The sequence below is a fragment of the Trifolium pratense genome, linkage group LG2 (assembly GCF_020283565.1).
Source record: "Trifolium pratense cultivar HEN17-A07 linkage group LG2, ARS_RC_1.1, whole genome shotgun sequence".
NCBI lineage: Eukaryota > Viridiplantae > Streptophyta > Magnoliopsida > Fabales > Fabaceae > Trifolium > Trifolium pratense.
Window position 1 is genome coordinate 28,535,972 of NC_060060.1, and position 27,057 is coordinate 28,563,028.

General features: G+C 33.0%; 2 protein-coding genes across 2 annotated transcripts; one reads left to right on the top strand and one right to left on the bottom strand.

The window, feature by feature from the left end:
- The first annotated feature begins 10,340 nt into the window (after positions 1-10,340).
- LOC123905533 (lysine-specific demethylase JMJ25) lies at positions 10,341-15,922 on the top strand. Its single transcript, XM_045955181.1, has 12 exons — positions 10,341-11,419; positions 11,577-11,695; positions 12,104-12,209; positions 12,302-12,434; positions 12,525-12,588; positions 12,682-13,411; positions 13,606-13,929; positions 14,350-14,805; positions 14,885-14,957; positions 15,045-15,130; positions 15,362-15,481; positions 15,595-15,922. Exons 1-12 carry the CDS (start codon positions 10,847-10,849, stop codon positions 15,673-15,675), a joined length of 2,865 nt encoding a protein of 954 aa, XP_045811137.1. The 5' UTR covers positions 10,341-10,846; the 3' UTR covers positions 15,676-15,922.
- A 389-nt stretch (positions 15,923-16,311) lies between these two features.
- LOC123905535 (ABC1 family protein YPL109C, mitochondrial-like) lies at positions 16,312-24,779 on the bottom strand. Its single transcript, XM_045955182.1, has 5 exons — positions 24,589-24,779; positions 22,259-23,603; positions 20,964-21,221; positions 16,965-17,120; positions 16,312-16,822 (listed from the first exon to the last, which is right to left on the bottom strand). Exons 2-5 carry the CDS (start codon positions 23,594-23,596, stop codon positions 16,703-16,705), a joined length of 1,872 nt encoding a protein of 623 aa, XP_045811138.1. The 5' UTR covers positions 23,597-23,603; positions 24,589-24,779; the 3' UTR covers positions 16,312-16,702.
- Positions 24,780-27,057: the final 2,278 nt, after the last annotated feature.

Consider the following 27,057-nt stretch of genomic DNA (forward strand, 5'->3'; position numbering starts at 1 on the left):
TTCCTTAAAATGTCATTTAAGTTTGGAAGAAGGTGCGTCGAATACACAAGAATAAGATAATTTGTTGAATATTGATTATCTTCCAAATGAGGCTCATTGCCTTTAAATACAATCTTCAGGGCTAAAAAAGTAAAATGACATAAATAAACTATTAACCTATTACTTATTTCATGTTACATGATCTGAACATACATGATCTGAACATGAATTAGTAAGGAAGAAACAATTTTCATCTTATGAATCAATTTTTTAGGATTTAGTTACATCAAACAGCTAATTTTAAAAGTAACTTTATAACAAGAGAAAGAAACATAAGAATCTCTAAAACTACATGGAAACAATTCTGTATAGAAGAAATTGTAGGTTTTAAAAATGAAAGTTTATTGACACAAAACATGGGGAGTGTCCCATATGGATGCTGAAGGAATGAATTTCAAGTTATCTCAATCTATGGAAACAATTTTGTATAAAAGAAATTGTATGTTTTAAAAGTGGAAGTTGTTTGTTTGTTGGTTTATGTTCTAACTATAACAACAATTATATTATTATGTTGATATGTATTTTTTATATGGTTGTGTTATATTAACAACCAGTTGTCTAAGTGATGTATTTAATCAGATAATACAATCATCCTCGCTACGGGTTCCTAATTTTTAATTTTTTATCTCTAAAAAATGCACGGGGATTATAATATTTTATGCAGGCTTTATTATACGCTCTATGTTTTGTGTATCTATTTTGTTTATCCATTAAATTTAATATTAATTTTCAAATTTTATATCCCTAAAAAACGCACGGGGACTGTAAGATTTTATGTAGCCTTTATTATACGCTCTATGTTTTGTGTATCCATTTTGTTTATCCATTAAATTTAATAGTAATTTTCAAATTTTATATCTCTAAAAAACGCATGGGGGGCTGTAAGATTTTATGTAGTCTTTTATTATACGCTCTATGTTTTGTGTATCCATTTTTTTATCCATTAAATTTAATATTAATTTTTAAATTTTATATCTCTAAAACATGCACGGAAGTTGTATGATTTTATGTTACCTTTATTATATTTTCCTTATTATATGGTTCTATTATGTTAATAATTAAGTTTTGTCTAATTGTTATATTTAAAAAATCTTATGTCATTATTTAATCATATAATCTTAAGTGCTGTGTTTAATCAGATAAAGATTATCCCTCTAATCTAATGACAATGTTGTATTATATTTAGTTTAATTTATAATGATATCGGGATATTATATGAAATTATTTATTGATTGTACTAACAAACGAAATATAAAATCATATCATATAAACAAATTCTTTCCCGTGCGTCGCACGGGTGGGAAATCTAGTAAACAACACAAGCATTAGAGTTAGACCGCACGATACAGCTAAATCCAACGTTTGTCAACGTATGGAGCCAAACGGATCTTGAAAGTCAAGTGAGAGCCCAACACGCTTTTCCCTTTCAGATAGCCCAATTTGTTTGTTAGCCCAATTATTGTCTACTTTACTTTAATCCATTTTATGAAAAATAATCACCTTAGTTGTATTTCTAAAAAAAAAAAATATCTCTTTTAAATTAGTTAAGTACAGAATTAACCATGCATCTTTAAATTTTAATAAGCTAAAAATTAATTTTGAAGTTATTTGTATGGTCGATGATGGTCGTGCATTTAAATATAGCCATTTTTTTATTCCCTTATTTGGTCAAGTATTTTAAGTTTTTACTATAAAATTTTCATGGGTTTGGTTCATATAAATATAGCCATATTTTGATACCCTTATTTGGTTAATTACATTTTTAAGTTTTAACTATACAATTTTCATTGGTTAACGTTATGAGAAACGATGAACATTCTTTTTTATGGTATAGTTCATACTAATTATGCACGTAAACTTAGGGAACGTTTAAAGAATATGCTTAAGTTGATAGTTTCTGAAGAAATCTCTCTGGCCATTTTCCATTATTCCAGCATATAAAAAATGTTGTGTAAAATTCTGAATCTCTTTTGCTTTTAATCCACTCCAACTTCATAAATTAAAATTGATAAAAATGAAAACTTCATAACTTAAATGTGAACTTCCGTGAAGCATGTTCCATTGCTTCCATAATAAGTACTATTAACACACCCTAATTTCTTCAACAACCCTTATCCATAACATTCCTTAATTTCAAGTTTTGAAGGTTTCTGTTTCTGCTTCAATACCAACCTTTTAAGTCTACATTGTTTTTGAATTTCAAAACTTATATTGTCAAAATTGGTATGTATCTAACCTTCTTTATAAATAATTATTTATTTTTGTCTTTATAATGGAAATAAAAAGACATGTTTTACCACAAAATGAGATGGTGCTATTGAAATTTTAGTTCCACAAAATATTTTCTTTATTTTGTTATGTAAAAACTAATTAAAATATTATTTTCTGACTTTTGATTGGTTTCTTGAAAAGATTTTTTTATTGGAAAAATTAACAATATATATTAATTAGGAGTCTCTATATACAAAATGTTAGAAGTTATAAATATTTTGAGGTGCCAAAAACTAGTACAAAGTCCATTTTGTAAGTTAGTTAGTAGATATTTTCATAAGGAGCCAATTCCAGTTTTGTGGAAAAAACCAAAAATTGGATGGACAAAATTAAATTTTGATGGGTCATGCAAGGGTATAAGTGGAAAAGCAAGTATTGGAGGAGTTGTTAGAAATCACAATGCAGATTTTTTACTTGGCTATGCTGAATCAATTGGTCAAGCTAATAGTACAATTGCTGAACTCACTGCCCTTAGAAGAGGCCTTGAATTAGTCCTTGAAAATGATTGGAAAGATATTTGGCTTGAAGGAGATACAAAATTAGTTGAAATTATTATGAAAAAGAGAAAAGTTAGATGCATGGAAGTACAAGAACATATTAGTCACATAAATTCTATTCTTCTGCCTGAATTTAAGAATTGTTTTGTGAGTCATATATATAGGGAAGGAAATAGGGCAGCAGATAAATTTGCTCAAATGGGACATCAATTGGTTGAGCCTAAAATTTGGAGGGATGTTCCTCCTGATGAAGTCTTAGCTATTGTTCTTGAAGATGCTCAAGGTAAAATTGTTCTTCGAAGGAAAGGATAATTTATCATATATACTAACTATATATGTACATTATTTATTTATTGTTTGTATATATAACAAATTCTCTTTAATGTCAAAAAAATATAAATTATCTTTGACCTTTTTTTTTTTTTTTTTGAAAAGGCTTTTGGGCAAGATTATGTAAATACAGATTTGTTCTTATACATGTATAGGATGTATAATTGAAATTATTTGTTGGACATGCTAAGTTGGGAGACCACTAAGTTAAATTCAAATCGTATAATATTCACATGCATGAATTGATCAGATGCTTAATATATCGTTTATTTTTTGGATAGGTTTATAGGACATGCTCATCATATATGCATTTTCAATGAAATTACTTTCAGACTAACATTCTATAAAAAAAAAATATTTAGTAAACTCTTTTCTGGATTATGAATAATGTGATATAAGAGCACCCACATCCATACCACCCATGTGGGTGGTATAAATGGGCCCCACATAATATACTATATTATTTTATACTTTCCACCTATTTAAACTATTCAACCATGTTTTCTAAATATCCATACCACTCATTAAACACTCTAACATAGACCCCACAACATTCTCAATATAATCCTAATTTATATTTTATATTAATATATAAAATGTATAATTGAAACAAATTAAATCAATTATATCATAATGCATTAAAAAAACAAATATATAAAATAAAATATTTGAAAAAAATTGAAAATATATTAAATAACATAGTACATGACACATAACTTATACGAAAATAAAAAAAATTAAAATCATAGACATTAAAATAAACTACTAGCATAAAATATAATAAACGTTTAAAATAATTTCTAATTGTGGTTATTCTCATGTCCAAAACATTCTCATATGTGTTTTATCAAGTCTTGCTGAAGGTGTCGATGAATTTGCTTATCGCGAATATTATGTCTTCTACGTAGGAACTCTTGGAAATCATTATTAGAATCGTTTGGTGGTGCAATCGGATCATTACCCAAATGATCATATGAATAATCAAAAGTGCCACCATATCGTTAGGAAGTGAGTTTGGGTTATTGGATGAATTTTCAAAGTATGAGGTATTTTGTTGATTTGGGATAAATGGTGGAAAGCCACCATTTTGCATGAAATTGGACCATGGATTGTGGTGGTTGGGGTTCATTGGCAAATGAAATGTGTGGAAGAAATTTTTTTAAAAAAGTTAAAATATATGATTCAAATTTAGACTAAATGTAGATGAAAAATTGTGATAGATTGAAATGGTTAATCACTTATTTATACCCAAACTACATTTTATAACTAAGTAGAAAAACTTGTAAAAAAATTTGACTATGAAGTGCAACGGTTATTTTTCTAACGGTAATAAATATTAAATGTGATGCTACAATTTTATTTTGAATATTTAATTTGGCTTTGAAAAAGAAAAGGAACACAAAGCACTATGTCTATTCCTGGAAGTGGTGGTATCCTATTACCACTCTAAGCCTTTCAAATATCCCAACCCCTGTGACAAAGGTTGCAACATGTTGGCAAAAGTTTGTAAAGCCACCCGCGATGTTGCTGCTCTAAGTTGTCGGATCACATTTCAAGCCCGAGGCCCATATACACGACAAAAGAGCATATGCCAACAAAAAACAATGATGGTTTCTCTCTCTACCCCAAATTTCTCTTTTCGTGCAAAATATGCAGAAAATTTTTAAAGATATTTTTCGAAGTTTTTTTCAATGTAAATTTTACGAAAATAAATTTCGAAGATATTTGGTCTATAATGTAGGCCAAATACATTAAATTCTTAATGAATCTAAAAAGTAGTTCTTCTCTTATAATTAGGACCGAAGGAAGTACGATGTGTTTCCCTAAAAACTAGAGTAAACCTAAAAAAATACATATGTATCGTCCTTCTAGAGTGAATAATGTTTAAGGGCGTCAACATAACATATAATTTGAATTAACATTATTTGCATTTTTGAAAGAAACAAAAGACTACGTACATTGGCTTGTACAAAAAAAAAATCATATTTACCATCGAAAATAGATTGATCCAAGTTATAAGAGATTAAGTTGAACTTGAACTCCTTAAACAAAGTGGTCGATCTAAAGTTCTCTTACGTATGAAGAAAAAATCCGGATGAAAAAGAAGAACTCACTCTATGGCTCGATAGATTTTTTGAGAGAGACTAGTTACCATTAAATGATAGTTGACACCTTATACCTATAGCATACCAAAATAAAGACTACATTTTAAGATAAAACACAAAAAGAGATTGATATATAAAATTGTTTCTAACAATCAACAAATATATCTGTCTCTGTCACCTAACAAAGAATTGAGAGGATATACCAACGGGTCAAGTGTCAACATAACAAACTATAATTTTTTTTTTCTTTTCCTTTTACCATCGTATCCGGTATACTGAACCATCTAATCTAATTCGGGATTAGTTGGCATCAAATGATTTCAGTCCCTTCCGATCGGCCAGTTGACATCAAGTGGTTTCAGTCCCTCCTTATCGCAATTGTGAGGGATCGAAATGTAGTCTTCCTACCAAATCTAGCATCAATCACTACTAAACCAACTAACTATCGATACTGAGATTTGAATTTAAATTATTAGAGATATCTATAATTAGCAAACATACACTTGAAATAAGATTACCTACTAAACTTATGAAAAAAATGGAGAGGTGATGATATTGTTAGATAATAATATTATTAGGGCTTTGAGTATTGAGCTTTATGTGTTAGTAGTATAGTAGTCCGTTAGGAATTATTATAAATTGTCTTGTAATCCTTATTTTGTTAAGTAATGCAATTCTTATATTATTGAAACCCTAGCCGTCACTTTGTGTTTCTCTCTGAACTTTAACATGGTATCGAGAGCTTGTTTCGATCCTCCTTAGATTGTAGGTTGTTATTCCGCTGCCGAGTTCTCAAAAGTTTGGGAATGAAATTGTTTTTTCGGTTTGTGTATTTTGAATTTTTTTTTTTTTTTTTTGTGCAAGTCTTAGAGCTTCTCTTTGATTTGGTCGGTACTGCCTGGGAGTTTTGTTGAAAGGTTGCAATTTTGTTTCGGTTAGTATGTTCCTCTTCGTGTCCTTATTTGATTCCTTTGAACTTGCACCGATTGAAATCGGTGGTTGTAAGATTTGTTTGTTTTTTTGTTGCTTTGGTATCTATTCCAAGTATTTGCTGTACGTTTGTCCCAATTTGTGTTAGTTCCACCGTATCCTATACTGTTGATTATGGAATTTGCATTTGGTAGTAGTCTTTGTGTTAGTAATGAATCTGTCTATTTGGTGAGCGAAAGCTCGTAATTTGTCTGGTGAGCGAAAGCTCGCAATCTGTCTGGTGAGCGAAAGCTCGCAATATGAATTCGGTGAGGGAATACTCACAATCTGTCTGGTGAGCGAAAGCTCACAATCTGAATCCGGTGAGGGAATACTCACAATCTGAATTCGGTGAGGGAATACTCACAATCTGTCTGGTGAGCGAAAGCTCACAATCTGTCTGGTGAGCGAAAGCTCACAATCTGTCTTGTGAGGGAATACTCACAATCTGAATATCTGAATCCGGTGAGAGAATACTCACAATCTGTCTGGTGAGGGAATACTCACAATCTGAATATCTGAATCCGTTGAGGGAATACTCACAATCTGAATATCTGAATCTGGTGAGGGAATACTCACAATATGACTATTTGAAACTCTGAAACTTTGAAGCCTGAAATCTGAAGCTTGAAGTCTGAAGCTGAAGCTGAAGTCGAATCTGGTTACCCACTTCGGTTAATGCAATTAGTTAATTTACTTTATTTTCAGGGTTGATTTTGTGACAAGCTCCAAGCTTAGTAAGCTTTAGCTTGAGGGGTAGTATTAAAAAAAAAATAGTTAGAGTTAGTATGATTTTTGTTTCTTGTTTAACAAACTCTCGATGATTATCTGTTAATGCATCGTGAGTTTGAGGGGAAGTGTTAGATAATAATATTATTAGGGCTTTGAGTATTGGGCTTTATGTGTTAGTAGTATAGTAGTCCGTTAGGAATTATTATAAATTATCTTGTAATCCTTATTTTATTAAGTAATGCAATTCTTATATTATTGAAACCCTAGCCGTCACTTTGTGTTTCTCTCTGAACTTTATCAGATATAACTCATCAGCCTTTTTTATTGGTGAAAGATGAGAATAAGATAGTAGTACAAGATTCCATTACAGTACAATTGACAAGTACAGTTTTGATGTTGCAAAGTATATATTATATAGTATTAGTAAGTAACGTCTAACACTCTAACTAATTGAAAAGTATAGTCCCTTAAGAAGAAAAATAATTGGCAAGTACCTAAATTCAAATGTAGTACAAAATCGATGGAAGTTTATGTACTGCATTTCTTTTACAAGTGATTTCATGTTTATATATATAATAGTTTTGCAAGAGAAAAAAGTAGATCTCATAATTATAATCATATGTCTTCATTGTAAGTTAATTTACCCATATTGAAGAAACATCATTGAGTGCAGCGTTGATGAAATTTTAAATAGCGCTAAGTTGTGTCTTGCTACATGATATTTGATATCAAATATTGCATGCTTGATTTCATCGACGCTACACTCAATCATGTTTTTTTAAAATATGGCTGTGACTTATACTTCTCAAATTCTTCTTCTAGTATCTTGTAAGTTATAACTTGAATTTTTGTGTCTTAATTTAATTAGTTAAATGTTTAATATTGTATATGAAATTTTGCAGATATATCTCTCTCTTGAACAACCTCATAAATTCTGGGACAAAGCACATAAAGACAACATGTTTTTTGATCAATTCACTTTGGTCTTGTCTTCTGAAGGAACAAAATATCCATTGAAGTTTATTAATCTCCATGTACAAACTTCAACTTAGTCTCTCTCAAGAAATTGCAATCGTCAACATAAATTTTCTCTTTTGTCTACTCTCTTTTTGGAGAAATTTGTATGCATATGGAATTTAAATTTCAACTTGGTTAAATGAATTATTCTTTTCACAAAAGATAAAAACTTAATTTGTACCATATGAATTACATATTTGTTTTCATTTGGTAAATTTCTCTCTTTTTCCACTAGCATCTTGCTAAGGAATTAGGTTCAGTCACCTATGAGTGCAGACGTGAAGTCAACACTTCAAATACGTCTTATCTTGATAGGACGATTTATATTTTAAGACAATATTTTATTTTGTTTAATAGAAAATATTAAAGTAAAATTTGAACCATCCAATCCTACCTAGACGGATACAAATTCTCCAACTTCATGACTGCGCAGTTTTCAACCGCACTCAACCCCAATCTCGTGTTAAGAATCTTAACTAAAAACAGCTATAGGGTGTGTTTGGTAAGTCCAATAAGCTAGCTTATAGCTTATTGGACTAGCTTATAAGCTTGTTTGAAAAAATATAAGTGTTTGGTAAAGCTTTTCTCACGAGCTTATAGCTTTTTTTGAGATGTTATTTCAAGTAGCGTTTGAGCTTATAACTTATAGCTTTTTATGATTTTTTTCCATTTTTTAACCTTTAATTTAATTTTATTATTTTTTATAAAATAAAAAACTACCAACTACATATAAATGTCCTTTTATGTCTTTTTATATTTATCGATCATTTAAAAAGCTAATTTTACCAAACACTTTAATTTCAATCAGCTAACTTTTCAGCTATCAGCTTGCTTATGAGCTATAAGTTAGTTTATAGCTTAATTTTAGCAAAGATAGCCATAGTACTGCATAGTAGGCTATAGTACAACTAGACACCATTAGATTAACTACCACTTGGCTTAGGGGAAAAACTATTTATTTATAAAATTGAAACTAGGTACTAGCAAGAGAGTAGTAGCTGTATTAAAGTAAAATTGAAATTCAACAAAATAAAATAAAAGTGAACAATAACAAAATATATTAATGCTGGTGTTTAAATTCATTTCAGCAGCAACAGCTAATGTGCAGAAAAAGATTCTTCATTAAAAGGAACTTCAAAGATATTTAATTTCCTGATAAAAGCAAGACACATCTATGACATGGTATTTCACCGTGATTTTGCTAAACACACCACATAACCAAACAAGTTTGGAACTGCGGCTGCAATTTCATTCTTGTACCACAAGGCACTATTGTCACACGAAAACTAGGAAGCTACAAAACACAGCTTCCACATTAATGTAGTATTTCGTTGTGGTTTTCCTAAAGGCACCGCAGAACCAAACAAGTGTAAAGTCTTACGGAGTCTCGTTTCCAACCAAGTAATGGCAAATTTGATTACTATCAAATATCAGAATTATACTTCTTTCAAATAATTAAACATATTGTAATGTTTTTACAAAACAAAACAAATCAAGTTAATATCACTAGTTTCCTTGTGGTGATGAAAACATTTTTTGAAGCATGCACCAGTCTAGTAACCCTGCATTAAATTTTGAGCCCAATATTCAACATAGTGCAGGCACAAGAGAGAAAACGGGCTCATCAAACAACATTTGATGGATTTTCACCCCATAAATTAATAATTACTTTTATTTTCTTTTGAATCTGATTTTTTACACAATTGAACCACAAAAAATCAACATGTTTTCACCACAGAAATATTTTTCACATATAAATGCACTATTGCATTGCTATTGGAATGTGCAAGCTTATCAATTTTTCCTTGTATCCAAAACAGAAAGTCAAAAGAAAATAAAAAGACAACTTAACTACATTTTCGTAGATGTTTTTCGTATTGTTTTTAACTTCAAGACGGTTTTTGTGCTTATAACGAACTTTGATAAAATTATGAATTTGAATGAATAATTAAGTTAAGAATACCACAAAAAACACCTAAGGATCCTAGGAAATTCACTTAAGCTTTGTCCTAAATAAATATGTATACAAACTAAAAATTTACTCTATGGTATACACTGTTATGCATCAGCTTTGTCTATAAGATAGCACTAAAAAACATTCACTTTTCATTTGTGACACAAAATACATCTAAACATGACACATTAGTACTACATCAGTGTCCCTGCATTGGCCATTCATGAATTTCATTTATGCATATACCTCAATTATTTAATCAAATGCTAAGTGCTAATTAGTTACTACTACTACTACACTTAATAATTGATTTCATTAAAAAAAATTCTAACTCCAAGAATAGCAATTCTCTCCAAACAATCCCACAATGAGCAACCTGAATTTTACAAACACTATATAATTGCAAGTTGCAGCCAAAAGCTTTGAATCCAAGAAATAAAAACAAAAAACAACAAGAAAGTAAAGAAGAAAAAAAAGTAAGCCCAAATTCAAATCTTTTTTCAGAAGAACTTTTGCACTCTATCAGATAATAACTAACCAAAAGATATGGAAAAGATTTTGAAGAGTCCTATATAATCAATTCATGATCACATTTGTCCCTAAATTTAGGATTACAAGACTAAACAAGACTATTCAAATTCTCTATAATTTAATGAATGAATAAATCATTCTAATCACACACATCAATCTTTAGGCTCCGTTGCTGCAAAGAATCCAAATCCAATATAAATCTTTCATAAACTACTGCGTCGTAGAGGATCCAATTCCGATATATAAATATCATAAACTAATAAACTAATCCTTTAGACCCTAAAAAAAACCCTATTTTTTTTCTCTTCCTCTAAGTGCCTCTTTCACTTTACCCTGCAAAATTTTCCCCAGAAAAAACCCCAATTCTCAACAGAAAAAATTAAAAATTCAATTTTTTTTCCATGGGGAAAAAATCAACGACGGATGAAGTCAAACTGGAAATTCCGCCGGATAATCTCCGGTGCAGCCGCACCGACGGACGGCAATGGCGGTGCAAAAGAAGAGCGATGGAAAACGTGAAATTATGCGAGGCTCATTATCTTCAAGGAAAAATTCGGCAGAACAAAGAGAAGGTTCCAGAATCACTGAAACTTCAAGGAAACATGAAGATGAAGAAGAAGAAGAGGAAGATAAACGACGTCGTTGAAATTAGGTCAAAGAAGAAAAAGAAGAAGAATGGTGATGTGCAATTGGAACTGATAAGGATGGTGTTACAGAGAGAGGTTGATAAGAAGAAGAAGGTGAAGAACAACAACAACAACAACAACAACAACAACAGAAAAGATGAAGAATTTGAATTGCAGCATTACAGTGAAGGAGAATTGAGAAAAGAATTACCTAATGGGGTTATGGAAATTGCTCCTGCTTCAACATCTTGTGATGTTGATTTTCACTGTAATGGTAAATCAATTGTTACACCACGTTACTTCAGGTCCAAGAATGTTGATAGAAGGGTCAATTTTGATCATTTGCAGGTGGGTTTTTTTCAATTTTGAATTTTCTTCAATTTTGACTTTTTTTCTTCAATTTTGACTTTTTTTTCTTCATTCAGTATCATACATTACATTTATATGTTGTTGTGTACTAATGTTTTGTTTTTTTATGATGTTGTGTTTGTTTGTGTTTTTTAAGGTTTTGAAGAAGGGGAAGAGGAAGAAGTGTCATTGGTGTCAGAGTAGTGATTCTTTGAATCTGATTAAGTGTTCTAATTGCCAGCAAGTGTTTTTCTGCATGGATTGCATTAAACAACGGTTGGAACTTAACTTGTTATGTTAATTTACTTTTAATTTTGATTATGAAATTGATTTCATGTGACATTATTATCTGTTGTGCTTATATGGTAAATTTTTTGCTTCATTTTTTGTTATGTTTACAGTGTTTTCATTATCAACATTGTATAATGTAGACTATAGTATAGTGTATTTTGGAAAATTCTGATGCTTGAATGTTTATAAAGTGTGTGCTTTGATCTGCTTTATTTGAGATTGTTCATCCGTATTTTGTACATCTAAATCCGTATTCCGTGTTATCTGTTGTACTATGCTGATTGATAATGACTAGTGATATTTACGAATATGATTTATGTCACCTGTACTTGTATTGTATGCTGAGGATCAAAATATGAAACACTTGCTGATATATTGTTGAAACAAATTTAGGTATTTCGAAACTCAAAATGAGGTTAAGATGGCGTGTCCAGTTTGTCGAGGAACTTGCACATGTAAAGATTGCCGTGCGAGTCAGTGTAAGGACCGTGAAAGTAAGGTCTGATATCGATGACTGATGCTAATCTTTTAGGATAGTTTTTTCTTTAGCGGCACTTATTGACAATTGATATTTATCCTATGTTGTTTCAGGATTATTTGTCTGGTACATGTAGAGTTGATAGGATATTGCATTTTCATTATTTGGTCTGTTTGGTTCTTCCTGTACTGAAACAAATAAGCGAAGACCAGCATATAGAGCTAGAAACAGAAGCAAAAAATACAGGTAGCAACTCTCATTCTTCTGATTTCGCGGTTTGTGAATATATTTTTGTTTATTACATACAATTATCTTAGATGAGTTTATGTTTGACAGGAAAAAATATTTCTGATATTCTCATCAAGCAAGTCGAATTTGGATGCAATGGGAAAAATTGCTGGTACTTTTTTTAATTTTTTTGCTACTGTTATGTAATTTCAATTATTTTCTAGTTCTGCTTGCTAACAAAAGTATTTATGAATACTTTTCTCAGCAACTACTGCAAAACACCCATTCTGAATCTTCGCAGAAGCTGCTTTAGTTGTTCCTACAGTCTTTGCTTAAGATGTTGTCAGACATTAAGTCAAGGAAGCCCCTTTGAGCATATAAATTCTTCAGCGTCCAACTTACCTGACAAAATGGACGATTGCATTGCTGATGAAAGTTGCCTTTCGGATGATAAGACCATTTCTAGCGACAATGTAACTGATACTTCAATATTACCGGATTGGGCTGGTTGTATTGGTACTTCTGACAGTGTATCATGCCCTCCAACAGAGCTAGGTGGTTGCGGTAATAGCCACCTTGACTTGAGATGTGTTTTTCCCTTAAGCTGGATCGAAGAATTGGAAGCTAAGGCGGAAGAAATAGTTTGCAGCTATGACGTTCCTGAAATGTTGGATAAAAATTCTAGTTGCTCACTTTGCATTGACAAAGATCATAAAACTAACAGATATAAGCATTCGAAAGAAGCTGCTCGAAGAGAAGATTCTGATGACAATTCCTTATTTTATCCTACAGTTTTCGACATCAATTCTGATCATTTCGAACACTTTCAGAAACACTGGGGAAAAGGCCATCCTGTACTAGTGCGAGACGTGCTCCGAAGTACAAAAACCATCAGTTGGGATCCTCTGGCCATGTTCTGTGCTTATCTCGAGAGGAGCATTACAAGATATGAGAATAATAAGGACTTGCTTGAAGCTTGCTTGGATTGGTGGGAGGTCAGTATAAATTAATTGTGCATGTTAAATTGATACTTACCTAAGTTAGAAAATTATTAAATCCAATTAATGCATATTATGATGTCCATAGTTATTCATAACTTGAATGCATCGGTGCATATAGGTTGGCATTGTTTGTTCAATTCTGTTATTCGTGCTAAAAGTATATTTTTTTGGAACTCTTGCTCTGGCAGGTGGAAATTAACATTAGACAGGATTTTACTGGGTCTCTTAAATGTCAACCTCGGAAAAATGATTGGCATGAGATGCTGAAACTAAATGGATGGCTATCTTCCCAACTATTCAAAGAACAGTTTCCAGCTCATTTTGCAGAAGTAATTGGTGCTCTTCCAATTCAAGAGTACATGAATCCCAGATATGGTCTTCTGAATTTAGCGGCATATATGAAAGATGGGAGTGCAAAACGCGACAAAGGTCCATATGTCTATATTTCTCATGGCTGCTCTGACAACGAAGCTTATTCCGTGCTAAATCTCTCTTATGAACCATATGATGCGGTATGTTCCTTTCTATGTTGCATTGATTTCTTAAATATATCTGGAATAAAAATTTCCTAAACTTTTAGTATATTTTGTTGAAACTTGGAATGGAGAAGTGATTTCAAATATCACAGAGTATGCTTCTGAGATTTTATACATGTACCTGTCATGATAACTCGGTATCTCATCTTTTGGAGTTAAAAGCATCCTCTTGGAATGCCTCTCACATGGGATTACCGATGTCCCTTGTGTACCATGAAAACACTGTTCCTCTTGGAATATTTTTTGTCAGACTGATGTACTAATTATTAATTGTTCAATTCAATCATTGCAAAAGCTTCATGTTAAATAGCAATGCTGCATTCCTCCATTGCACTAGGTGAAATAATTTTATGCAAATAACAAATGTCATTTACTATGTCGGATTTGAAATTCCAGGTTAATATTATGGCACATACCTCAGATGCTCCTCTCTCTACGGAACATCTTACTAAGATAACCAAGTTATTGAAAAAGCAAAGAACTCTGTGTCAAAGGGGGTTGCCAAAGATTACTGACGAGCATGCAGAAGACATGGAACTAAAGGAGCCAGAGACGCAAGGAACTGACTTTTACAGGAGAGTCAATAGAACGTCTTACATCTCTACTGAAGTGAAAACATTAGCTAGTCAGAGTTTAGATAACAATACTTCCAGCAATGGCGAATGCCGTTCTGGTTCTGATACTGAAAAGGCGCAAAGCTTCTCACCTTTCCAGAAGACCGTTCGGAGCACTGACATGTATTCTATTGCTCAGTGGGATGTCTTCCGAAGACAGGATGTGCCGAAGCTTCTAGAATACCTCAAAAGGCACGCCGATGAATTTTCATATACCAATGCATATGGCAGTGAGAAGGCAAGTTACAAAAAAAGATAATTCCCTTAGCTTGATTTTGTTTGAATTGATAATGATTGACTTTATCTATCTTATGCAGATGGTTCACCCAATTCTAGATCAGAGCATCTTTCTGGACACTACTCACAAAATGAGACTGAAGGAGGAATTCGGTAAGTATATCCGTAAGATCTTAACTCATGTGCTTGTATTGTCTATTGTGTTCCTATAATATAAATACTTGAATCACCTGTTTCCAGATATCGAACCATGGACATTTGAGCAACATGTTGGAGAAGCTGTCATCATTCCTGCTGGATGTCCATACCAGATTAGGAATTCTAAGGTCTCTACTAACTATATTATTAAACATTTTCTCATCTGATCTTGTCTCCTTTAGGCATCAAAAAATATAACTTTTCTTGAATGGATATATATATTCTTTCTAAACGCGATTTATACACTTCGAAATTAGACAGCAAAATATTGCTATCTTAATTTTGATTTAGGTAGCACTTCATTTGATAGTAACTTGAATCCATATAGGTATGACAAGTATCTGATTCTTGATCTGCAGTGTTGTGTTCATGTGGTATTGGAGTTTATGTCTCCTGAGAGTGTTGCCGAGTGTATCCAATTGACTGATGAGATCCATCTGCTTCCAGAAGACCATAAAGCAGAAGTAGACAAGCTAGAGGTAAACTACATAATAATGTTATTATTTCCCAATTTCTGCATTTTTCTTTCAGATGCAGTCATGAACTGACAAGACTTTGTTTCTTCTTCTTCTTCTCGTGTTCACGAAAACAGGTGAAGAAAATGGCTCTTCATAGCGTGGAGTCGGCAATAAAAGAAATTCGCGAGCTCACTTCCAATCCAAAACATGATTGAACTAGCTAAAGTATATTCTTATATACCTCAGGACCATGTATTCTATTTTTATTTTATAGATTTATTATCAAAACTCGTTAAGATCTAGCCAAGTACATCAATTGATTCTTTTTACTGTTGGTACTTCAATTCATTACTTTCAGATTCTATTCCCTTTTTAATTTTTCTGGTGACATTTATGTAATCTAAAATGAATAATTTCATGGTATATGATATTTCTCCGACTGTTCAATTTTGAAGCGAATCAGTTCAATTGCTGTGTTATTTGAAATCAGAATGTTGTATCAGCTTTTTGAGCTAGAGCTGAAATGATATGTAATGATATAATGCAACTACAATAATCTGCAACATTGAGTGTGCACATTATCATAAGAACATGCAACTTTGTCGTAAAATTTCAATCAATTATAATCTAGCAGGGTTTAGCATCTGTGAAGCATTACACATACAACAACCAGTATCTATGATGTTCAGTAACATTTTGAAATGCTATATCAACAGTACAACTGATATTCCTTTGAATCTTTGATGCTAGTATTTTTCATAATCCATCAAGCTATTTTTATTCCAAAAATATATATAATAATAAGCTATTTAAATGCACTCCACTGAGAGTTTGAGACAGGACACTGAACATTGTTACAGTTCAAATCAGTATGATATTTACTTTAATTTCCATCATGGTCGATATTTGTGTTAACCTTGTTATCATACATTGCAAATAACAGGAAATAAATTCCTTTCTTGGTTCATCTTGCAGCTACAACTGCAAAATAGGGTAACGTGGGAGAGAAGTGATCACCAATTTATTGTTTCTACTTTCGTTTTGGTCGTAAACTGTGATTCTCACAAAATTACTGTTGAAAATTAAACAAAAAATACAGGGGATAGAATTTTCAAAGAATAAAATTTTAATAAAACAAACAAACAGCAATCCTGAGAGAGCCCTTGGGACATGAGATGTTTTGGGGGTTATGATGTCAAAATTGTTTCTCAAGAGGCTTAACAACTAAAAAACCTCCTTTAGTCAAGGGGCCATGAGTCCATCAATTGTATAAGAAAGATCCTTTGCCCAATCGGCTCTAAGCAGCAAAGTCTGTAGTGTCTGCATCACATCGTAACCAGGATCAAGTTTTCGCTGCCAACCCTACAAATTATACAATCACAAATATTAGGCTTACCATAAGCAAATAGAAATAATACAAAAGGTAATGCCAGTAGTAAACTCTTGTAACTTGCAAGTTTGGTCACATGATGGTAGAGAACGTGGTAAAAGGAAAAATAATTACCTCAAGAACCAAGGTCGTCACCATGACAGTACAAACATTACCATCAATATTAACTCTATGACGCCTGACTTTCTCAAGTAATTGCTCCATGCAATCTGCAGGATGAACCAGGTCACCTTCTGGGGTTCCCCAAAATGTAAATGCCTCTTCCACTTCCTGTTAGAAAACAAAGAGGAAATAATGAATGAAATAGCATAAACTTTGTTGGAAAATATTTAGTTTCCTAGTTTGTTATTTCTAGGAGATTCTAAGCTTATCTATTATTTCCTTTTATGTTTGTACTCTTCCTATTTAAACCAGCCTTGAGCTGAGGAATAACACATAACAGTATTCACTTATTATTTTCTACATGGTATCAGAGCCTATCCTAGATCCATTTGTTGTTTGTTGTGGAGACCTCCCATATTTGGGCCACCCGTTGTTGTTGAATTCCACGTTCCAGCTTGTTCAGTTCTGGACGTAAGGGGGTGTGTTAGAAGTCCCACATTGGCTAGAGATATGGCATAGATAGCCTTTATAAGTGTAGTGCGAACCTCAACTCTCAAGCTAGCTTTTGTGGTTGAGTATAGGCCTCCCAAATTCTAATATGGTATCAGAGTAGAATCACCATGGATGTTACATTCTTTGAAAACAAACCTTTTTTTGACACGCATCTTCAGGGGGGAAATTTAAATGAAGATTCGTCTCAAACTGAGGACATGAGTTTTTTTAACTCGTTTCAAACTGAGGACATGAGTTTTTTTAATAATTTATCTTTGCTGGTATCACAAAGTTCTAAGACTTATACTTCTGCACCAACGAAAAATGACCATGATTCTTTATCTAATCCTACTCCTGTTATGAGTAGTGAGCTTGGTGAATCCGAGCCTACATTTTCTCATGAAGAAAACAATGAGAATTTTGAAAACAATGATAATGATGATCTAATTGAAATGCCACAAAATAATGAGTCATATAAAGATAATATGTTTGAAGCAGGAAACAAGACTTGGAAAGGAAAGGTTTTTGTGAGAAAGAATCACAAAGAAAGTGATGAGTCCACATCTCAACACTGTCATGAATCTGAACCGGGGGATGATCAACTTCCTAAAAAAAGAAAAGGTAAGTCTATCTCTGTTTCTGAGAGTCGTATTTTGTATCCCGATATCGATGATCCTGTGGCTGTTAGAAAACCTATTAGATCTTGCACTAAATACCCATTGTCCAATTTTATATCATATTCAAATTTGTCTTCGTCTTTTTCTGCCTTTACCTCAAAATTGTCTAGTGTAGAGATTCCAAAAAATGTACAGGTTGCTCTAGAAGTTCCAAAGTGGAGGGAAGCTGTACTTGAGGAGATGAAAGCTCTTGAAAAGAACAAAACCTGGAGTGTTATGACACTACCGGATGGTAAGAAGACGGTTGGATGCAAATGGGTGTTTACTGTGAAGTATAATTCAGATGGGTCAATCGAAAGGTACAAGGCTCGATTGGTGGCTAAGGGTTTTACTCAAACTTATGGTATAGACTACTCAGAGACTTTTGCTCCTGTTGCAAAATTGAACACTGTCAGAATTCTCTTGTCTCTTGCTGCTAACTTAGATTGGCCCCTACATCAGTTGGATGTTAAGAATGCTTTTCTCAATGGTGATTTAGAAGAAGAAGTATATATGGACATTCCTCCTGGCTTTGAAGACAAGTTTGGATCAAATGTATGCAAACTAAATAAGTCTTTGTATGGATTAAAGCAGTCTCCTAGAGCTTGGTTTGAAAAGTTCACTTATTCCATGAAGAAACAAGGGTACATTCAAGGACAAGCTGACCACACCTTGTTCACAAAGTTCTCCCAAGATGGAAAAATTGCTGTCCTAATTGTTTATGTTGATGATATCGTCCTTACTGGAGATGATATAGTTGAAATGGCAAGAGTAAAAGAGAAATTAGCATTAGACTTTGAAATCAAGGACTTGGGATCCATGAGATATTTTCTTGGTATGGAGGTTGCTCGATCAAAAGATGGTATTCTAGTTTCCCAGCAAAAATACATTCTAGATTTATTGAAAGAAACATGAATGAGTGGATGTCGACCAGCAGATACTCCCATGGATCCTAATGCAAAACTTTGGGAAGAAGGTAGTGTTCCTGTTGATACTGGAAGGTACCAGAGATTGGTTGGGAAACTGATTTATTTGTCACACACTAGACCTGACATTGCTTTCTCGGTTAGTGTAGTAAGTCAGTTTATGCATTCTCCTTTTGAGGAACATCTTGAGGTAGTCTATAGGATACTGCGATATTTGAAAGCAAATCCTGGAAAGGGATTATTTTTTAAGAAGACTAATGAAAGAAATGTGTCTATCTTTACCGATGCTGATTGGGCAGGTTCAGTCACTGACAGAAGATCAACCTCCGGATATTGTACCTATGTTTGGGGTAATCTTGTGACATGGAGGAGCAAGAAACAAGGAGTTGTAGCAAGAAGTAGTGCAGAAGCTGAGTTTAGAGCTATGGCTCAAGGTATTTGTGAAGGATTATGGATCCACAGAGTCCTAGAAGAGCTTAAGATGAAAATTGAGCTTCCGTTGAAATTATACTCTGACAGTAAAGCCGCTATTAGCATAGCTCATAACCCAATTCAACATGACAGAACCAAGCATATTGAGATCGATCGACATTTCATAAAAGAGAAGTTAGATGCCGGAATCATATGTCTACCTTTTGTAACTTCGAGTCAGCAAACTGCAGATATCTTGACCAAAAGCTTAGCAAGGCCCACCTTTGAGCATTTGATCGGCAAGTTGGGCATGATAGATATCTATGCACCAACTTGAGGGGGGGTGTTGGAAAATATTTAGTTTCCTAGTTTGTTATTTCTAGGAGATTCTAAGCTTATCTATTATTTCCTTTTATGTTTGTACTCTTCCTATTTAAACCAGCCTTGAGCTGAGGAATAACACATAACAGTATTCACTTATTATTTTCTACAAACTTGTATTTGATTCGAGTTCACAAGTACATGCAAATTTGTCGTAAGATAAAATGATATTTGACATTCAGTTTCAATAAGCTATGCCCATTGGTCCATATATGATTTAATTCATCATGTACATGTATGTATATCACAAAATAAAACCATAATAAGTTTGCTGAAGAAAATTGAACATTACTTGATTGAATAAAATCATTTGTTAAGCAAAATGACATGCAAACACATCACAATAATAGCTGCAATCACAACCATGTTAGTACCCCCAGCCATTTGCAGCACACTAATTTTATTAATAAAAATAATTAAGATGAAAAAACAAACAAAATGTGGTGGGATTGGAGGATCGTGCCCATGGAAAGACACTGAAATGGGTGTTTTCTATCTTCGGATCGGGTTTTCTTATATGACTTGTTTGTTTTGCACCAATGACTGCGACTGTGCCATACCTGCGCTTGCGCGGCCATTTGTGACTCTCCCTCCTCCATGTCTCGTGATCTTGACAACCATGGTTGAGGCAGCTCACGATCTCCCTTGGCTTTAGATTAATAGAATTAGGGGGGTTTATTCTGAAGGTCCAACTCATTTTCTTTTTGCTTTAGACTTCTATATGTTTGAAGATGAGGGAATTGGGTTGTATGGCCTAAACGCTCTTCTAATCAGATTCATTCTCTTAATTTTGATTTAGTTTACTGGTGATTTAAAGATTATTTTATGCATATAATATATGCTAGTTTTTATGCTTATGTGTGTGTTTTATATGTATAAGCACTTTTTGGCCTTCCATAGGATCTTCCGAGTCATTGTTACGATATTTCATTGCTCTTCTGATCCTACTTAAGAATCAACCCCAATTACAGTAAAAATCTTCACTTATGAATATAGGAATCAGATCCCACAAAATAAAACCATGTGAAGTAACAGATTTAAATGCAGTAACCACAAGCACTGAATCACTTTCTGTAATATATGTGAGCCTACAGGGAACGTAAATGGGAAAAAATTAATAATGCAAGTTGGAAAAACACAATTACCTCAATGAAAGCCTGTGGATTAGGGCAATTCTGTTTCTTTGATAAACTTAGTGCGCATTCTGCAGCAGTGCGGCCATCCCGGCGGGCAACAGATTTGAAAAATTCCAGTAAATTTACCCTATCACTACCAGAGAGTTCAGCAGTCATGCCTACATCTAGGAAAATTACATGAGGCTTTGATTTGAAAAGCCGTTTGCTAGACTTGCCCCGAACAAGGATATTTCCAGGATGCATATCTGCATGAATGAAGTTGTCCACCTGGAAGAAGACTACGTGGTTAAACTAGAACTTTATGATGTTCCAAATTTAAAACTACTACAGGAACAATGCTGATTTTACTTCATACTAAAGATTAGAATGTACATGATAATTAAAATAGATCAAACATATGCAGTAAAGAGAAACTTAGGATAAAAGAAATACATTATATATAAAAAAAGATAAATAACCGAATAGATTTAAGTGATGAATAATGATATCTCAACAACCAATACCAGCTAATTAGAAAACGTAACACTCCTCAAAAAGCTAAGAAGACCAGTTTAGTTTACCCCGTAACAAACAATGCTTCTACAAAGGGTTGATAATAACTGTCTGTATATAAAAAAAGGTTTTGCAATAAGCATCCTAACAAATGGCGAATATATGGGAGAATCCGCATCATCAATTTTTTTCATTAGCAATTGCAACTTAAATTTCGCTCTCTAAAATCCAGCTGAATCCATACATATCCTTAAAAAAGAAAGCTAAATATCACTTATATATTATAAAACCAATTTTTCAGTATGGCCATTCATAATATAGTCTTTGTTAATGATCAGACCCTAAATTTTCAGTTGCACACAAAGACCTTTCTAAATCCCAGTAAAGAGTAACAGCCGGAGTCTGTTTAGAAAAGGGTTTTTGTTGCAATATTTCATGACAAAGAAAAGGGAAATTAGAAAACTCAAAGTAATAAACTTTGTTTTGCCAAACTATGACTCATACTTACTAGATAAACAACTTATCCTAGTATATCTAACACTGACCCTGATTATGAAGATCTAAGTGCGGTATTCTTTATATCCAAGCAATTGATTCATTGATCCATGCTAGTTAAACAATCTAGGATTGCAATTGTCATTTTTCCAAATGGGCCAACAATCTCTAATATTCTGTCTAATTGCTCAAGTTCAATAGTATAATGACATTGCAAGACCGTCCTTTATAACACTTAATGTGAGATAATAAATCAACAATGCCCAAAATGACAAGATAGGAATGGAATCAAAATTTGCAAATGGAAGATATTTTACCAGAAGCATCTTCAAAAGTGCATGAGTTCCGATGTGAGCAAGAGCAGATTTAAAATGTTCCTGTCCTTGAAAACCATCAACATAATGTGAGACGCTTTCTCCCTTTTCATATGTTTCTACCAAAACAGCAGGGTGCACAAGTGGATAGACAGGCTTAGGGAAAGAAACATCCTTCCAGCTGCGGAAATTATAAATGAAGCGGTTCAAATGGGCAGCTTCCCTAGCAAGGTCAACTTGGGACATCATGAAAACTGCAAACTGTTGTACACTCTCATCTAATCTTAACCACTTAAGAGCGGGAATGAACATCGAAATTTTTGCCGCCGTATTGATAATAGCAAAATCCCTTCTGATTGATTCTCCCACACCAGGATGTCTAACCTTTACAGCAACCACCTGCGGTGGTGTTTGCTTACCAGGATAACGAGATTTTAATGTAGCACGGTGCACTTGGGCGATACTTCCAGATGCAACAGGAACCTCTTCAAAATTGACAAAAATTTCGGAAAGTTTTCGGTTAAATGCTTTTTCTATAGTTTTCTTTGTGTAGCTGAAACTATGCTCAGGAGCTTTACTATGAAGTTCAGAAAGCTGAATGCATAGATCTCGAGGAAAAAGATCAGGCCGCGTAGCTGCCCACTGACCCCATTTTATGAAAGCGGGACCTGCTTTTTCTAGTGTTCGATGAACGACACGGAGCCACAGTTTCCTAAAATTTGGTCCAAAATAGTCTGCAAATGGTCCCATCACAATGCTCGGAGAGAACAAAATTGCTAAATATAGAGCCCTCACTAATAAGACAAGACCTTCAACTATCATGAACGTAAATGTAAACATGTAATTATACCCATCTCGTGCACGCATGTACAATCCTTCCTGTGATGGGTAACGTTCTGTATCTCCCCATCTTCGCTGGGACAATGCAAGCTCTCCACATGTAAATGCAAAAATACCAGGTACCAGCAAATAAGAGCGAGTCAAAGCCAAGCTCACGGCCTGAGCAATCATATTTATGGTGGGAGAAAATGTATTATCACCACTGGAACAATACTTTTTGTACAGCCTTTTCCAAGCAATCTGAGCATTAAGTGTGACTTCATTACTTGCTGAGCTTACAGAAAAGTTTCTAAAAGAACAGCATTTGTTAAAGCTTTCCCTTGTCGCAAGCCGCAATAATGAACTACGTGCTTCACTGTGAAACATATATTGCATGTAGAACCGACAATGGTGGGCATTTGGTCTAACCGGGACAATTGGCCCATTTCTACTCACTTCCACGTACCTGCATCTATTTATCCTATGTACAAATTGGGCAGCTTTCTTTATCTTTCTAAGCATCAAAAATCTGCAAACGGATAATTATGCAAACAACAAGAATGTTTTAATAACATAATTCAGAAATATTTTCAACGATTTAAACCTTAAATATGGTAAACAAAACATTACTACGGAAATGCTAGTTACAGTGACTTCTCGCACATAAACCAAAACCTCAAAAAGCATACAATTTGATTAGCATCAAAGGGTACATCTGGGAGAGCATATTTAAATCTTATTTGTGTTTATAAACACTTTTGTAAGCGTTTAAAAAAGCTTATGAAAACAGCTTACAACGTCTACATAAGTTTTTTCAGCTTATTTCAATAAGCTTCCCAATATAACTTATAAAAAAATCTATCAACTTATATGGAAACAATTTAACCATCTTTTTTACATCAGCACTGATAGGATAAGCACTTATTCAATAAATGCTTAACTTAGCTAATTATCCAAACACAACCTAAATAGTAGATAGTATACTAAATGACCAATCCTCCAAAAGGCATTTAAAAAGTAAAGTTCTTAAATAAAGGGGTTGCAAACTAAGTTAACAAAAAGTACAAATGCCCCAACTACTTGTTCCTAATTTCTTGGAATCTCCATCTCCATAACCCATTTGTGTAGGAACTTAAAAATTTCAGCTACAAGATAAATGAATGTTGTTTCTATAACACTTTCTTTTGTAGAATATGTCAGATCTCCATCTCTTCAATATAGAAAAAGTATCCAATTAAAAACATCAATTAGAACTTACAACTTTTTCTTAGTACCATAGAATTGAAAAGAAAAACAAAAAAAAGGAAATTTGACTCAAGATGCAATTTTTTTCCCCAAATCAAACTAAAACTCAACCCCAGAAAGAAAAAAGTAATCTTTTTTTCATTGATCAAATAAACGAAGCAACCCATATTGAATAGTATAGAAAATATTGAAAAAATATCAAAATTATTACCCAAAACGGAAAAGAAAAAACGAAATGAAAATAGAGGAAGAAGAGAAAGAGAGGGAACCTTGGAGGGAAGAGAACATGCTAGTTTGGTTTGAGAAATGGAAGAAGCGATGAAGCAGCTGAACCTCAGTTTTGTGCGATTGTGAATGTTAATGTGATTGTGAATGAATGAATGAATTGTGATTGTCAGCAAAACACGTTGTGTTGTGTTGTGTTGTAGAGGCGGTCATAAATTATTATTACACAAACCCTAAGGCCCAAGGAATTCATTATTTCCATAAAATATCACTTTTTTTTTATAAAAATAAAATAAAATAAAACTATGGTCAAATAAATAATGCATACTAGTATAAAGTCATATATTTGATGTACCAAAAAAAATAAAAATAAAGTCATATATTTGTATCAATAAATTCTATTTTTTTATTAGAGTCTTCGTGATTTTGGTTCAGTTGGTAGGAACGTCGTATTTTATATACTTGAACGGTTCGAACTTAACAATTTACTTATTCACTTTAAAAATAAAATTGTAATCACTAAGCCACATAATTAAAAAATAAATAATTATAATTAATTGGGTCTGAGTCTTCCATAAGGGTTTGACTCCTACAACCTAACCATCTTTTTATAGTGTGATTTTGATTAAGTCTCACTCACACATCATTAAAAGATATCTTTTTAATATTCTCCACAATTCAACGAGAAACTAAATATTGTTTGTAGCCTTTTCAGGCCTGAGTATCATTTAAAGTCTCTCTAGACATGAGCATTCCTCGTGGCCTTTCTAGACATAAGTATTTTTCAAAGCCTCTTCAAACTTGAGTATTCCTAAAGGCCTCTCTATACTTAGGTATTATCATCCATCTCTAGGGTTGAGTAGCATCCCTCTCTCTAGAGTTGAGTATTAATCGCAATCTCTCTTGTTCAATCCACTATCATCATTCTTAGCTTGAACACCATCAAGTTTGTTGTAGGTCTCGAGTATTTAATGTCTCGAGTGTCCTACTACTTGTAAGTATCATCCTAAAAACATCTTATTTTACTCGCAATTTAGCTCACCAATTTCTATATTTTATTTATACTTTTTTTTATGATTTTATTTAGTAAACATTCATCGTCTTTCTTAATACTCTTTAAAGTAGTTAAAATATTCATAACCAATAAACCTAATATTATTTTTTTTATTACATAATCACTCGAAGGAAAGAAAATCATCATTTCCAGCTAATATTTGAATCTTCATGGTTAACTTTAGTTTTACAACAATTGTGTATTATCATTAACACTTCTCATGTGTTTAAAATTGTTTTGGTATATATAACACTTTTTAACTTGTATAAATTTGAATATTGTGCATTTTGGGTTGTGAGGATTTATATATGATTTTGAACTAGTGACATTTTTGCTCTACAGGCTACTGGACATAGAAATAAAATTAGTGTGTCTATTTATAATTTGGCGCTGAACAACTTTTCTTGTTGAGGATTAAGGTTCAAACTATGGTTTAATGATACGAGTAATTTTGCCACCAGTACTACCACCACATATAAATTTGATTAGTATGTCTGCACTCTGCAACAACCTGATTTACACATTCTATGTAAATTTTGTCTTAAGGTGTTCTGCTTGTCCCGAGTTATAGTAACCTTGTTGTCACACAAGTGTCTAATTTGTTGACAAATTGGAGTTATACTAATAAGAGAATTTTTCTTCGCACCCTATTAATTTTTTCACGCGCCCTACAAAATTATAAAAGTACTCATGTTTGTTATTTAAGAAGTGGATATAGTTTGTAATTTAAGTAGTGGACATGTAAAATCTTGAAAAATTTTGTTTGGGGTGTTTTTTTCTCTCAAATTTATCATTTTTATAATGTATGCTACTTAAGTAGCGGACATGTAAAATCTTAAAAATTTCATGTTAAGAGGTGTTTTTTTCCTCAAATTTCTCATTTTTATAACACATGCTACTAAAGTGGCAGATATAGTTAATTACTTAAGTAACCGATGTTTAAAATCTTGAAATTTTCATGTTACTGAGTATTTTTTTCTCAAATTTCTCATATTTATAGCATTTGCTACTTAAATAAAAGAAGAGTAAAATGGAAAACTAAAAAGGCGCGCGGGAAGTTGGTAAGGTGCCAAAAGAAACTCATTACTGGTAATTGGTAAATACATAAACAATTTTTCTATATCACACACACTGTGTCCTTTAACGTGCTGTCTGGTTGGGCCGGACACTATTTATTCAACTGTTGTACTTTTGGGCTTGTTTCTTTTCTGCTTTTGCCTAAGAAAATTGCTTTTTAGGCCCCCATGTTACTCTTAAATCCCCGAAAAACCCCAAAATACCCTTACTTTTGGGGCCAGTTTCATTTGGTTTCTATAATACGGAACTTCAACGTTTTCGTATTGTATGATACGAATACGCTAACCTTCCTTTTGTAAATAGCAAAACGGTGGTTAGGAACCGGAAACGCTAAGCTTCGTCTCCTATGAACCGAAAACGGTGGTATTCGTATTCTAGGAAC